The sequence below is a fragment of the Numida meleagris genome, chromosome 14 (assembly GCF_002078875.1).
Source record: "Numida meleagris isolate 19003 breed g44 Domestic line chromosome 14, NumMel1.0, whole genome shotgun sequence".
Classification (NCBI taxonomy): domain Eukaryota; kingdom Metazoa; phylum Chordata; class Aves; order Galliformes; family Numididae; genus Numida; species Numida meleagris.
This window is the reverse complement of record NC_034422.1, coordinates 9,111,301-9,124,794: the sequence shown is the minus strand read 5'-3', so window position 1 is coordinate 9,124,794 and position 13,494 is coordinate 9,111,301. Positions and strand designations below refer to the sequence as shown.

Below are 13,494 nucleotides of genomic sequence, written 5' to 3'. Positions count from 1 at the left end.
CCTCTTTCTCTCACCCTGAGGTTTAATGGTAGCAAACATCAGTGCCCCTGCTGCGCTAGCTTGGACTTCAGGATCTGTATCTTCTAACAGGCTCACCAGGATTGGGATGACCTCTTCACACACTGTACTTTTTCCCTCTGGATGGGTACTGTGTAGAAAAGACAGTTAAGATGTTTTCTTGAACAATGTCTGCTTGCCGTGTCACCACCCCCAGCTTCTCCCCATGCCCGGCCCCCTGCAGCAGTCCTGTTTCCTGACAGCAGGGCTGACACGGCCCTCTGTGCTGTTCCCTTTGGAGTCGAAATGTTCTGGCTGGTGGACAGATGGCAAGCACCGCGTACCGCTCACAGCGAGAGAGGGGAGGTCTGTTCACACTCAGTGTCTGTTAAGTCTACTTGCTGATACATCACTGATTATATCACATTAACCTATGTGGGAAGTTTAACAGTATTTAGGCCATTTTTTAGGTGGTGTTTGGATTTTTAGTTTTTTTTTTTTTTTTTTTACTTTTATGGCGCATAGATGGGCAGCAGCAAGGAGCCGGATTTAGAAGGAAGCACCCATAGTCCTAATGGCAGCTTAGGTGGAAACCTGGCTGTTGAATCCTACACAGATTTAAACCAACTACTGTATTAGTGGTCTGCAAGAAATTCTTTTTCCAGGTCAGTTCTCTCTTTCTTTCCAGCCTCCTTAATGTGGGGAATATTTAACATTGTCCCACTATTGCAGTGACATACAAAGCAGGGGATGTCCATCCTGTAGGTCAATTCCTGACTTTTTTCTATTGCTCATTGTATCTATGGTCTCTCGCTTTTCCTCTAAGACCTCATTTTGTTATTGGAAATTAGGAAGTTTTTGGTGCCAATTATTATGTAAACAACATGATTTGCACACCTTTTTAAACTAGACATCCATTGAGCACTTTCATTTGTGATTGTAGGACAGTGGACTTTCACCTAGTTTAATGTAAAAATGTAATATAAAGACCTTTAATTTTTTGAGGAAGCTGTTGCCCAGTAAAATAAGGGAGCTTCTTCCCTATGTGTTTGCATGTGATTTCTCATGCAAGCTTTTCTTCCTAGCAGTACTGTACCATGAAAAGCCCTGATTTCACAGCTAGTACAGGAAGTCAAATAGGAGGAGATCTTCTCATCAGCTTCTGCTCTCTGAGTGATTTGTAGCAGTCACAACTTTAAGAAATCTTCTATCAGGCCGATACTACCTGTGAAATGTACCACCTTCAATGTATGGTGGAATACCAGTGCATGCTAGTGGACTCGAATCAGTCATGAAGTTAGTGTTTTCTTGGGTTAAGTACTATAGATTTTCTTTACCCGATCTCTAGAATGACCTGAGCTGCTTTGCTTCTGATGGTCGCTGATGGATGTGTGAGCTTCTCCTTCAGAATGGTGACGGCATCGGTTGCCAGAGCTTCAGAAGCATCCACATGCAGACAGTTGGAGAGCGTACCTAGGATTAGCTCTTGGATTTCATCCATCTCAGTCTTCAGTTTGACTATGAGTAAGGGAATCAAACCTGCACGCAGGATATCAACAGCCCCTACGGGAGGAGACACAGGTGAAGGTGTGAGTGCATTTACTATTTCTACCTGTAAATTGAATTTCTTAATAAGATTGAAATATATATGATAACTCATTTCCTTACACACATGCAGGATTAGGACATGGAAACTATCACAACAGCAGTCTGTTAATAAATGCCATCGTAGAATTGCTTTCTTGATGAGCATCCCCAACAGTTCTATAAAGACTTTAGCCCAAGTAATACCCAAAATTGCTCTGACGCTTCCATTTCCACCCACTTTAACTTTCCTCCCAAAATTATTCTTGCTAAGAAAATCAGTGTAAGTCACTTCATATACAACCTTCCAAACTGTTCTCAGCATCAACAGATGCTAAGACAGGCTGTGATGTGAGCCTTTAGAGCTAACATTTTAATATCGTTCTCTGTTATGGTTTCTGTGGGAGAAGTCAAGGTTTTGGAAACCATCAGCTTCCTCACACGTTTCTTTGTAGTATTTCTCTTATGGGGGAAACTCACATCTTGAGCTTTCCAGCAGCCAGTACTCTTACACCACTTCTTAAAGGGAACAGCATCATAGGTAAAAAGATCATCAGCTGCCCTGCAAGTGATGTCTCTGCAATGAGCCAGTGAGTGACTTGTACCATTTCTTGCACAATTCTAAATCAACACTGAAAGAGCAATGCCATGGGAAAGCAGAAACAGAACATGCTGTCCACAAGTAACTATGTGAAAATAAAATTCTCCAGCTGTCTTGTTGCTAAGGCTGCTGCTTTGGTTGCCAAGAGAAATGTGCCTCCTTTTGAAGTGATTCACATACAGTTAGATAAGGAAGTTTTGTGGGTAAGAGTCATAAAGGTGTTTGCAAATGAGTGTCCCCAATTAGAGATAAAAGGAAAGTGGGAAAGAGATTTTAATGGTCTTTGATAGCACTCAGGAGAAATCTCTCCGTCTGGCAACCAGAGAAAAAACATGATTCTTGATCTAATCTGGAGGTCATTCTGATGTACGTATTTCTGAGGTTTTGATGACATTGAATAACTCCTTATGTTACTCACTTATTAGGATCCACTTTACTAATGCAAATACAAAAAAAAAAAATAATGCCTGGAAGTGGTATTATTACAGCTTTCACTCCCTGTGCTACATTTGCAGGCCAGTTTCTATGAGAAATCAAATAATGAGTAAAAGCAGATTCAGATGATTCACTTTTGAATGCTAATAACATTTTATTGATTAGGATTTTTCCTTGTGGCAGAAAAGGCAAAGTGGGGAAGTGAAAAAAATGTTATCTTATGGCTCTGTGTTTTGTATTTTCATAGTAGAAAACCCCAATTGTGTATTTATTTTCCTTGGAGAAATGGAAAGAAGAAAATTCAAAGATCAGCTACAGCCCACTCAAACTGCCCCCACTGGAAGATGTCATAAAGGAAACCTGCAAGATTGGTCTGGCAAGAGATGCTAAGGGAGGTCCCCAGGAAGGAAGCAAAGCGTGCACAGCTGCCTCCATCTCTCTGCATTAGCCCTCCTGACAAGGACTGGAGGAGTTTGTGCTATAGGCGATAGCTATAGAAGGGCTGTGGGTGGGTTGGGCAAAGCAAAGATATGGCTGGGAATCTCCATGTCTTGCAGTCATAGCAGCAGGGACCCTGCCAGAGGCTGCTCCCAGGCAGATAGCTCAGAGAAGTCCCAGGTGGCTCTAAATCATACCCACGATTGGATTAGCCAAGCTTGCCAATGAAATAAATAGTCTATGGAATGAAAGAGTTTTCATAACGAATAAAATTTCTCCCATGAACAGAAACTACATGGCCTTCATGCATGAAATGGAGATACCCAGGTTGCTCCCACAGTCACTGCTTACACACTCTAGGATGCTGTGGAAATAGAAACTCTAAATTTGGTGGTACAGTTCCAGAGGAAGATTAGTAGCTCAGAGGTGATAAGACTTCTATGACATTCCCTCTTTTAAGTGACTTTTTAAATTAGGTGCTTTCCAGATGGTCAGTGGTATTTTCAAACCAAAACTATACCTGGACTATATCTTAATATAATTTCATTATTTCCAGCTAAAATAACGTGCTGATCGTAAACAAGAGTAGCAAGGAATGGAAGCTTGAACTTCCAGGACAACGGGTGGCTGTAATTCACGTTGATACCAGTCTTTCTGGAGTTGGTGTCACACAACAATCAATCATGTAATTCCACAAGCAAACACTAACTCTTGCACAGAATGGTCAGCGTTCTAGCTTAAGCCCAGAGAAACCATTGCTTGCTTTAGTTTTCCATTTCTGCTATTGCTATAGCATTCTGTCTACATTTCCCGTGCTCTTAGCTAATCTTTTTTCTTTCCCAGAGAGGTTTCCATGACTATTTTCACACTTGCTTTCAAGCCCTTAGACGCATTTATACCCATCATCTGTGATTTCATTTCCTCCTTTCCTGCACTTCCCTCCTTTTTGGACCTCCCTTGCTGATTCCCTTGGCTGCTATTTCACCATATTCCCTGTAAGTACTCATAGCATTCTGGTTTCACATCTTTGTGATAGAGTCTTTCACTTATCTTCTAATATATTCAATTAATATATTCAACTACACAGGACTGCTTTCATTGGCCCTTGAACTCCTTCTTTCCAGTTAATGTTTATTGACTTTCTTTGACTCAGACATCTCTCATTCATTGCATTTTCACATCATGTGTGCTTATGGTGCTAGCCTTTGCTATTGCACTGCATTCTTGAGTGCAAAATATATAACAAAGACACTTTATGTCTCTCTCTTTCAATAGGCCGGCGAGATGATGTACAGAGCGTTGTCTTGGGTAGCTTATATTCTGTGGAGCCATTAGGAGTATGTGTTCTGTGGTCAGAACTCCCAAAGTAGCTAGCGGGTACTTACTTTGCGTGAACACTCAGACTGTTTTCATTTCTCTTAATATCTTTTATTTTACCAGGCCGGGGATCTTTCTTATCTACAGTTTTCATCAAACTGTCCCATCTGAAATGCTATTGTGCTACCAGAGGGAGCTTCCCGGATATAAACACAGAAACAAAGATGGATTGTTTGACCTTGTCAGAAGTCTCAGTGAGGTGAAGAGAGAGGGTGGGGAGGAAAGGCCGTCAGCAAAAACAAAAAAAGAGACTACCTAGCACTGAGACTGAAATTTCCAGGTGGAAATTTATCATGGTTTCCCATGGGAGTCAAAAGGTGAAAGGTCTGGGGAGGTAAAAAGGAAAAAGGAGGAGACAGCATCACTGGAAAGTTGTTTGGGAGTTACTTGTGAGCTACGGCAGTCTCAGATCCTGCATCGCACTGAACAAGCAATGGGAGGGAAAGGTGAGCTGGTGTTTCTCGTGCTCTTATACTATCCTGACATCTTCAGGGCCCTACATTTTCATTTAAATGCTGCCCTTTCAAAGGTGATTTATCTGTTGCAGAGAGAGTTCCAGATACATTGGCCGTAGTGAAGTACTAGGGGAGAAAACTAGTTTTCGAAATACAAATAGTTGTATTTGCAGCTGCATAGTTAACACCGTTATTGATTTTTTTTTTTTTCTGAGGACTTGTAATCTTCCCTTGGGCTGCTTTTTATCTCAGCACTCGTCTCTTCCTCCTCATAGCCCTCTGGCCGCTCTCATTCTCCCATTCCCAACTCATTTTTCAAGCAGACCCAAAGAGGCGCTGCCATTTATTCTGTTCTCTTGGTATGGCTGCGGGGCATGTAAACAAATTAAATTTTGTAGAAGACAAAGGAATCATTTATAGCACATAACAGTGATGTTTTGTTTTGTTTTTCAATTACATAAAGCAATTAAATCACATTACAAATCCTTTTCAGCACAAACGTCGGTTTTCAACTGAAAGTCACTTCAGTGTTTGTTTTAATAAGAAGCATGGCCAGAAAGTGATGTAAAATGTAGGACTACACAGGGAAATAATATGTAAACACAGATTCTATATATTATGAATGTTTTGTTCATACCTCAGAGGTCTCTTTGAGATGTTCAGACAGGTGTCTGAAATGCTTAGTAACAGCATTGCAACATAGGAAGAAGTAGAAAGTGAAAAGAGGAGCAGAGCCAGGCGCAGTCCGACCCACGAGTGCTGCCCAGCACACAGCGGTGGGAGGTCCCGGTGTTGGGAGCTCGCTGGCTGTGAGCAGCCAATGATCCTGACAGGGTAAAGTCAAAAACTGACTAAGGCATCCAAAATTATGGTGATGTCAGCTTCAGATCCATTCAAGATGCAATAATGCATATTGATTGCACGCATTAGGAAATTTCCCATCTTTTACTTCTCTGACAAAGTACATTTCCTTTATTCAGATAAAGATTTAAAAAAAAAAAAAGTTAAAATTGAAGAGTGAAAAGAACCTCAAGGTTTTTTTTTTCCTTGTGCTTTTGGCTGAAGAAGGAAATGTCATCCTGAAATTTATTAATTTCCTCCACAGGGGAGACTTTGCCAAAATGCAAGGAAGGAAAACAATCTGACATATGCACGACTCGCTCCAATCTCCTCAGATAATGACAGAGAGAAGAAATTAAAGCCTTCAGATAACAGCCCCCAGCAGTGGAGCTGCAGCCATGAGTTGCTACCCAGCTTCAGATTTCCCAGGCCAGAACCTCTCCCTTTTTGTCTGCTGCTCAGGAATTGGGGACATGAGGGATGGGACTAAAGGGGACGAGTGCAACTGCAACAGACTGCTGACTTCACTGCTTCCACGAGTACCCGCTGTGAATTAAATCCTTCACAGAAGACAGCAGATCTTGTACCCATAGCCTAGTGGTGTTCGAGGAGAGAGCTTGAACTGGCACACCTGGGAGCACTAACTCACACATTGGGTTTTATACTTTAAACCAAGTGCATACATCAAGAGTTCAGAAAGCATTTACGATTTCTGTAGCGAGTTTCAATCATGGACAATTACAGTTGATGGCATTCCTGTGCATCTAAAGCTTCCTGACTGTTTGGAAGAATACCTTTTAGGGGACTGTGGCGAGGCTCTGTACTAGTAAACTTAAGGCCAACTGCCTTGCTAGACTTTAAGGTGAGAGAAATACACAAGAGTCCATTTCCAGAACTTCTGCTTTCCTCTGGGACAGAAGGCCAAAAGATTAAAGCAATACAAATGAAGCTCAAGAAATAGCTTTGTTAGCAATCTAAAATTTCTGTTTCTCTAAGGCTGTACCTGTGGGGATGGAATTCTGTGTTACTGCATGATGTTACATAGCAAAATAACCATTACAACGTGCATCTTTTGCAACCAATGAGTTAACTTCACACATGCTTAGACATAAAAGTGGTCGTAGGACAAATATAATTGACTTGGAGAAAGTGCTCTCTGAACTTCTATAGTATAACTGAATCACAGAACCAGAGGTATGTGAAAATTATCAAAAAAATAAATCAAAACCAGGGGCACAAAGAATCGTGTGTCTGATACACAGACACAGGAGAATGTGTTGTCTTGAAAATTAACACAGACTTGCTTTGATATATGAAAAAAAGAAATGATTGAAAACCAACCAGACTGCAAGACTGCAAACAGTGAGGGAAGACAAGAGGATGAGGTTAAATGGAGCTTTAATTCAGCCTCATATATATGCACTTTTTCAGATTTTTTTCGTTGTTAGAAGGGTGTGAATTTTATTTTTTTGCTACATTTAAAAGTGAACCGGTAGAAAATGTCAAAGAAGAAACTGGAGAAATTGTAGCACTGACAAATCCCCTGGCTGTGTTTGCTGATCTAGCATGCTGGCAAAGCTGCTGTAAGTTAATTTTATCCTACAGTTCACACTGCATAGGCTCATGCCAAGATGAGCACAATTGAATGGTTGAAATGGATACAATCTTTAGGGAGAGTACAGTGCTATAAGCAGGTGAGGTCCTTTTCTGCTTCAGATGCTCTGGCCTGGCAGTTCTGTTCAAAATGAAAGTGGAAGAAACTCATCTCAGTGAGACCCGGGGCCCAGATGGCTGCACGACGTGAGCGGAGCTGCATGGAAGGCAGATCAGTCTCTGCTTCCCACACAGGTCTGCTGCTTTGCAGATTCCACTTTTTCTGTGGAAAGCCACGTTCCCAAGGAAAACGACTTATGCTACTCAATGAAAATTTCTTCCGTTCTGGGTGAGGTTCTATAACAGAGCTTCCCACATTTTTAGAGCTTATTTCATTACCAACAGGGAAATATTCTTAAGTCTCAGCTGAATGTGAAGCTGCCAAGGCATGGGCTGTCCTGGGGATGATTTGTGATTCGATGTGATCCCAAGTAGATGTTGGTCTTGGGTAGAGAGCCCAGTTCCTCCAGTGAGCTGTGAATCACAGAAGGTGGCTTACAAGAATCTATCAGGTAGGAACACGACTTAACAGTAAACGTTTTGTACCCAGAGATGCATTCCTGAACCAGGATTTCCAAGGGAATGAATGAAGGTGTTCTTGCAAAAAAAACCTTTTTATCATTCATTTCTAGAACATCTAGTGCAGTAGAACCCAAGCCACAGCAGTGAAATGAACCTGTTACTTAACCCAGACTAAAATATTAGGTCTAGCTCCTGGAAACACGCCAGGTCAAACATACACACTTTCCTGGTGCTACTAATGTGCTTATATTTAAGAACATTACATACAGAATTTAAAGCAGCAAGACCTTAAGCAGAAACAGAGAGTCATATTTCCTGTAGTTAAGAGATACCAGCAACTATTTCATCAGCTGATAAAAATTACTGCCATTTTAATATAATGTTTTTTAAAATAACACCATTAAAACTACCTCTGAAAATTACGTTAATTGAAAGACTTGATAGGGTACTTATCCATTTAATCAGTTCAGGTAAGGGTAGCACAATGTGCTTTCTCATGTCATCGACTCCATCACCCAGTTAGTTCATTTATTATTTGAACCCATCTTGTGAGCAAGAACTCTTTAGTAAAATAGGAGCAGTAAATAAAAACAAACCAGAAGCCACATTTACTCATTTCACTATTCGTTTCTCACCAATGCACTCTTAGGCCAAACTGGCTTTTGTGCAGGTTTTCACTCCTCTGCCTAAAGCTGCTTCAAAACGAGAGGCGCTGAGCAGTTACAGATGGCCAAGCCCACCGCTGCGTACATCTGCTCTGCGCTTCGTAAGTGACCACAGTTGCTGCTGAGATATGCAATATCTTTATGTAGATACAAAATTAGCCGCAGGCCTAACATGAAAAAGGTGTGCAATTAACTAAACTTAATTACTTAAACCTGTCTGCAGTCTTCCAATTTTTTACAGAACTGTTCTGGCATCTCAAGTCCCCATAGTAAAGCTGCCGGAATGCCCACAGCTCCACTTCTGTTGCTTTGCAGAATTACTTTCCTGTCCTCAAACAAAATTTTCAGTCTTTTTTTTTTTTTTTCCTATACTTCCAGTTTCTTATTCCTGCTAATCAGACATGACAAATTAATACAAAGGGACAAATAATAACGCCTGCTGGAATTGTAGTTTTACTCATGGTTCCCACGTGAAACAAAGGTATCATCTGTAAAGGATATAAAGAAATGTGAACCTATTAGAAATACGTGTACAATTCTTGGAAGCCCCCGGTTTGATGCTTCTTCAGCTGGCGTGAATGTCAGTGCAAAAAACAAAAATGTTTGCAAGCAAGACATTCCTTCTTCCTATTGGTTTGTTACTGCAAAAAATACATAACACTCAAATGCCTCCCAGGGGTCCTCAGGTGGGAGAGACCTCCTTCCAGCTGGCTGCTGCCGTGAACATGAAATCATTCATACTGAGTGGAAAACCTTCAAACAGGAAAACTGGAGAAGGGAGATGGTCCCCCAGGAGTAACCAGCAGCCTGCTGCTCGGAGCACTTTCACAGGACACCCAGCGCTGGTACTTTTTGTTTTCTTGTTAAAAGTTTCTTTGCTAAAATAATTTTTGGCCCTCTCTAATTGCACCTCCCTGGCTGTAGTCCCCTGAGGATCTACATATTCTGATCTCAACTGACTTTGTCAGTGGTTCAAGTTTCACTGATCTTTCATCCTATATTACACTAAATGATCCCCTATTTCTTTTTGGGTGAAAGAAAGGCTTGTGGCTCTGGCAGCCTGGTCTAGTGGTTGGCAACCCTGCACTCAGCAGGGGGGATGAAACTCGATGATCTTCGAGGTCCTTTTCAACCCAGGCCATTCTGTGATTCTATGATTGAAGTGTTGTCACTCCCCACTGCCTCCATTCCTTTACCCTTAATAATGAAGAATCAGGAAACAATATTCTTTTTTAAACTTATTAATACAATACTGCAGCCCCAAGGGATGGCTCCTTTACAAGGAATTACACACCTCTCTCTGATTTTGTGATATCTCTGTAGCTTTCCTCTCAGGGAGGAGTTAGGGCCCAGGTATCCACCACAAAGCTTGTGAAAAGTGAGGACTGCTGTGCAAAGTTAAGTGCACAGGAAAGCCAGCGAATCCGTCAGGGCTCCAGGCGAGCCTCCAAGCAGCTGCCCACCAGCTGCTGGATTCAGTGCTTGTTTTTCTACTCTTGGCTTCAGTGGCAAGTGCTGATTCAGCAGCTGAGCCAATGGCTGGGAGCTGCACATACAGAGCATGTGTAATAACACTATGAAGGAATGTATGCCAGGCTTTTATTTTTTAGGCTTTGGTTTTTGGTTTATTTTTTTCTTTTTTTTCTTTTTTAATGGAAAACTAGAGAAGTCCTTCTCCTCAACTGCTTGCAGTGTTAGCTGTACTGAATGAGTATTCTCCAGGCTCACGTTCTCAAATATCTCCATGAAGGAGATTGGAAGATCAAACAGTTCATGGCAAGCAAAGCTCTGTTACTTGAAGGATGCGAGAAAAAGATAAAAAGGTGAAAGGCTGATAAAGTGAATTTTCATCCTAAAGGATAAAGTGAAAGGAGCTGAGGCTGACACCAGCCCTGGAAGGTGCATTCATGATTTTTTCCCACCATCTCACAGCCGCTGGTACAAAGCACAAATTGTAGATAGTTATAAATATCAGATTCCAGTCATCTGCACTTGATGCTATTTTAAACTCTTCCACGTGAGAAAAATGGTTTAAAATAAAAATATAGCCTTTTCATTCTTCTCTAGATGTTCTGTTCAGTTCTTCCTGCTCACACAGAATCACAGACCCGGCTATAAATATCTAACCCAGATATACAATTGCTTGTTTAAAAAGCGGGTGTTTGGTAGAAAATGGAATGAAATAGAAAACGTCTTTTATTGTATTTTTATTGCAGACCAGATGTGGCCTCTCAATTTTCCCTCTATCATTTGGAGATGCACATTCACCAAGAACATTGCATGTGTGCTTACAAATATTTTGATGCTGTCATGGTATAATAAAGGGTAATTGATTAGAAAAATCCCTATGGGGTTTTGTACTTAAGAACACATTTCTATTTTGGCACTATTGTATTCAAATTAAATGTCTATTTTGACTGATCCCAAACAGAAAGGAGCAGCAAACAGGCAAGGACTTGGCTTTTGGTCAATGGGTGGCACTGGCAAGTTGAGCGGAGCTCATGGTTCCAGAGCTGCACATGAGACGTTCACAGCAGCAGCCAACTGCTCCTCCTCCAAATTACAACCTGCTCCCACATGGCAAAACATCTGAGACCTGCCTGACATGGGAGCGCAGAGATCTGACCAGACCATCACCGTTCCTCCAAACTGCTATTTGTTAGGCAAATTACTACTTCCAGGCAAAAAGGGTAATACAAACCGCTCACTTTCAGTATGTATTTGTGATTTTTCGATTTACTTACACAGAAGAATATCATTTAGAGCACTGAGGTAAAGAACTCTGTTTTCATGCCCTGTTTGAATTTGGGATAAGAGCTACTTTGAGATGTATATTCCTCTTTGAATTCTTCTGGGAGCTCGGCTACACGTAATCATAGAATCACAGAATGGCCTGGGTTGAAAAGGACCTCAAAGATCATCGAGTTTCAACCCCCCTGCTGAGTGCAGGGTCGCCAACCACTAGACCAGGCTGCCCAGAGCCACGTCCAGCCTGGCCTTGAATGCCTCCATGGATGGGGCATCCACAACCCCCCTGGGCAACCTGTTCCAGTGCGTCACCACCCTCTGAGTGAAAAAATTCCTCCTAATATCTAACCTACACATCCCCTGTCTCAGTTTAAAACCATTCCCCCTTGTCCTGCCACTATCCACCCTCATGAACAATCGTTCCCCTCCTGTTTATACACTCCCTTCAAGTACTGGAAGGCCACAATGAGGTCTCCCCTGAGCCTTCTCTCTGTTGGTAATGAAACCAACAGCTGCCGGAAGGTCCCAAGGGAGAATTTCTGGGTGCAGAACAAGGTGCAGCTGAAGAAAACAGAGACAGATCTGCTGAGCTGCTCTGGATGAGCTGGGTTTCAGCTCTGCCATTCACTGACAGTGAGCTCACCAAGTTCCCATCCCGTGCCACTGGGATCGTACTCAGGCTGCCAGCCTGAACTTCCTTCCCCTGCGACGTCTCAGCCACCGGGAGGTGCCTCCCTCAAAACTGCAAAAAGCAAGTGTTCTGTTACAGCAATCCAAAGCACCTAAGTGATGAAACCTGTGGAGAGCATGTGACCGATGATCTTCCTACACAGGATGATGGCAGCTGATGCTGTTTTTGTACCCAAGCTGGTAATGTGAGGAAGATGCTTCTTCTCACATATAAAGCACTATACTGGAGACGCATGTAATATGACAGTTTCTATAGTAACTACTTGTTCTTTATGGAGCAGCAGATTAAACCTGCACACCTTGTTATTGTTCTTTCATCCCATTATCCAGAGTACTCAGGCAGTTACCACAGCTACACTGCTTTATCCCTCTCCATTCCCCTGCCAACAGAACTATGGCAGGGCTTTGTGCGTTGCAAGCAGAGTGCCCGAGAGACGCAGAGCACCGCTAGAATTTAGAAAGTGACTGCTGCCTGATCGTATCAGTGCATCACAGCACATATGTGCATTGCTGGATACTGAAAGGTAAAGCTGAAGAGATTAAAAGCTGATTCCTGTTTTGTTAAGTGGCAAATTTATGATTTGAGATCACCATTTTGCTGAGAAAACACTGCTGGTGATGTATGGATGTTTATCTGCTGATGCTCTGAGCTTACCAGAGTCACTTCACCAGCCCAGGTGTATGGGCAAACTCTGGTGGTAAGAACCCCGAGGTTCATTATGCACAGGACTCACGTGCTACACTGATTCATGGCTCTTATTTCAGTGCAAGAAAAGTAATGCTGCTACATTGTGTTTTACACGAAAATATTTCATTATTATAATTCATCGATGCTGCAGCTGTGCTGAGAGTACCAGCACTGCAAGCAGTGTTATTTACGGGAATCAGATGCTTTCTGTGCTGCATCATGTTAGCCTCATTGTGGGAAAAATGCCCCTGCTCCTTCTCTGCCTGAAAGCCTCTGTTGCTGCCTCCAGCAGAAACGTATCAGTGATAAATTCTGGTTATGAAATCGCATTGTAGGGAGAGATCGCAGCTGTGTGAGCAGGGCTGCAGCGTGCACGGCTGGAAGGAAAGATACAACGTAGAAGTAGGTAGCTCCGTCCATGAGATCAGAGAAAATGGTACTTGGTGTCACTTAAACAAAGCTGCAGTAAGTCGCACACACGTAGAAGAGGGGAAAATGAAAGGTGGAAAGAGGAAAAGAGGGAAAACAAATGCACAGCACCGAGAGCAACCGAAAGATGGAAACGGCGGAATGCAGGCAGCAGGCAGATCCCGCGGAACGAGCAGCCTGGTTTCTCTCCCTTTGCCCTTGATTGCATCACTCTGACACGGATGCGGCACCCGGCCCGGCACCCCCAGCGCTGCGCCGTCCTCCGCGGGGAGCTACCCCGGCCCCGGCCGCGCTCGTGCAGGAGCGGCCCCGCGCTCGGTCCTTACGCAACGCGGCCCCGGAGCCGCCCGTCCGCCGCCGCCCAGCACGGGA

At 42.8% G+C, this 13,494-nt stretch overlaps 1 protein-coding gene across 3 annotated transcripts in view; it reads right to left on the bottom strand.

Moving 5' to 3' along the window:
* RSPH14 (radial spoke head 14 homolog) overlaps positions 1-13,494 on the bottom strand; it is a 79,305-nt gene that overhangs the window by 5,866 nt on the left and 59,945 nt on the right. For all 3 annotated transcript variants that reach the window (XR_002443462.1, XM_021412866.1, XM_021412867.1), the window contains exons 5-6: positions 1,335-1,560; positions 15-148 (exon numbers count right to left, since the gene is read on the bottom strand). Coding sequence is in view for 2 of the 3 variants with exons in the window: in XM_021412866.1 (XP_021268541.1) it covers positions 15-148; positions 1,335-1,560 (360 nt within the window). In the remaining variant the exon portion in view is untranslated. The remainder of the gene's footprint in view (positions 1-14; positions 149-1,334; positions 1,561-13,494) is intronic.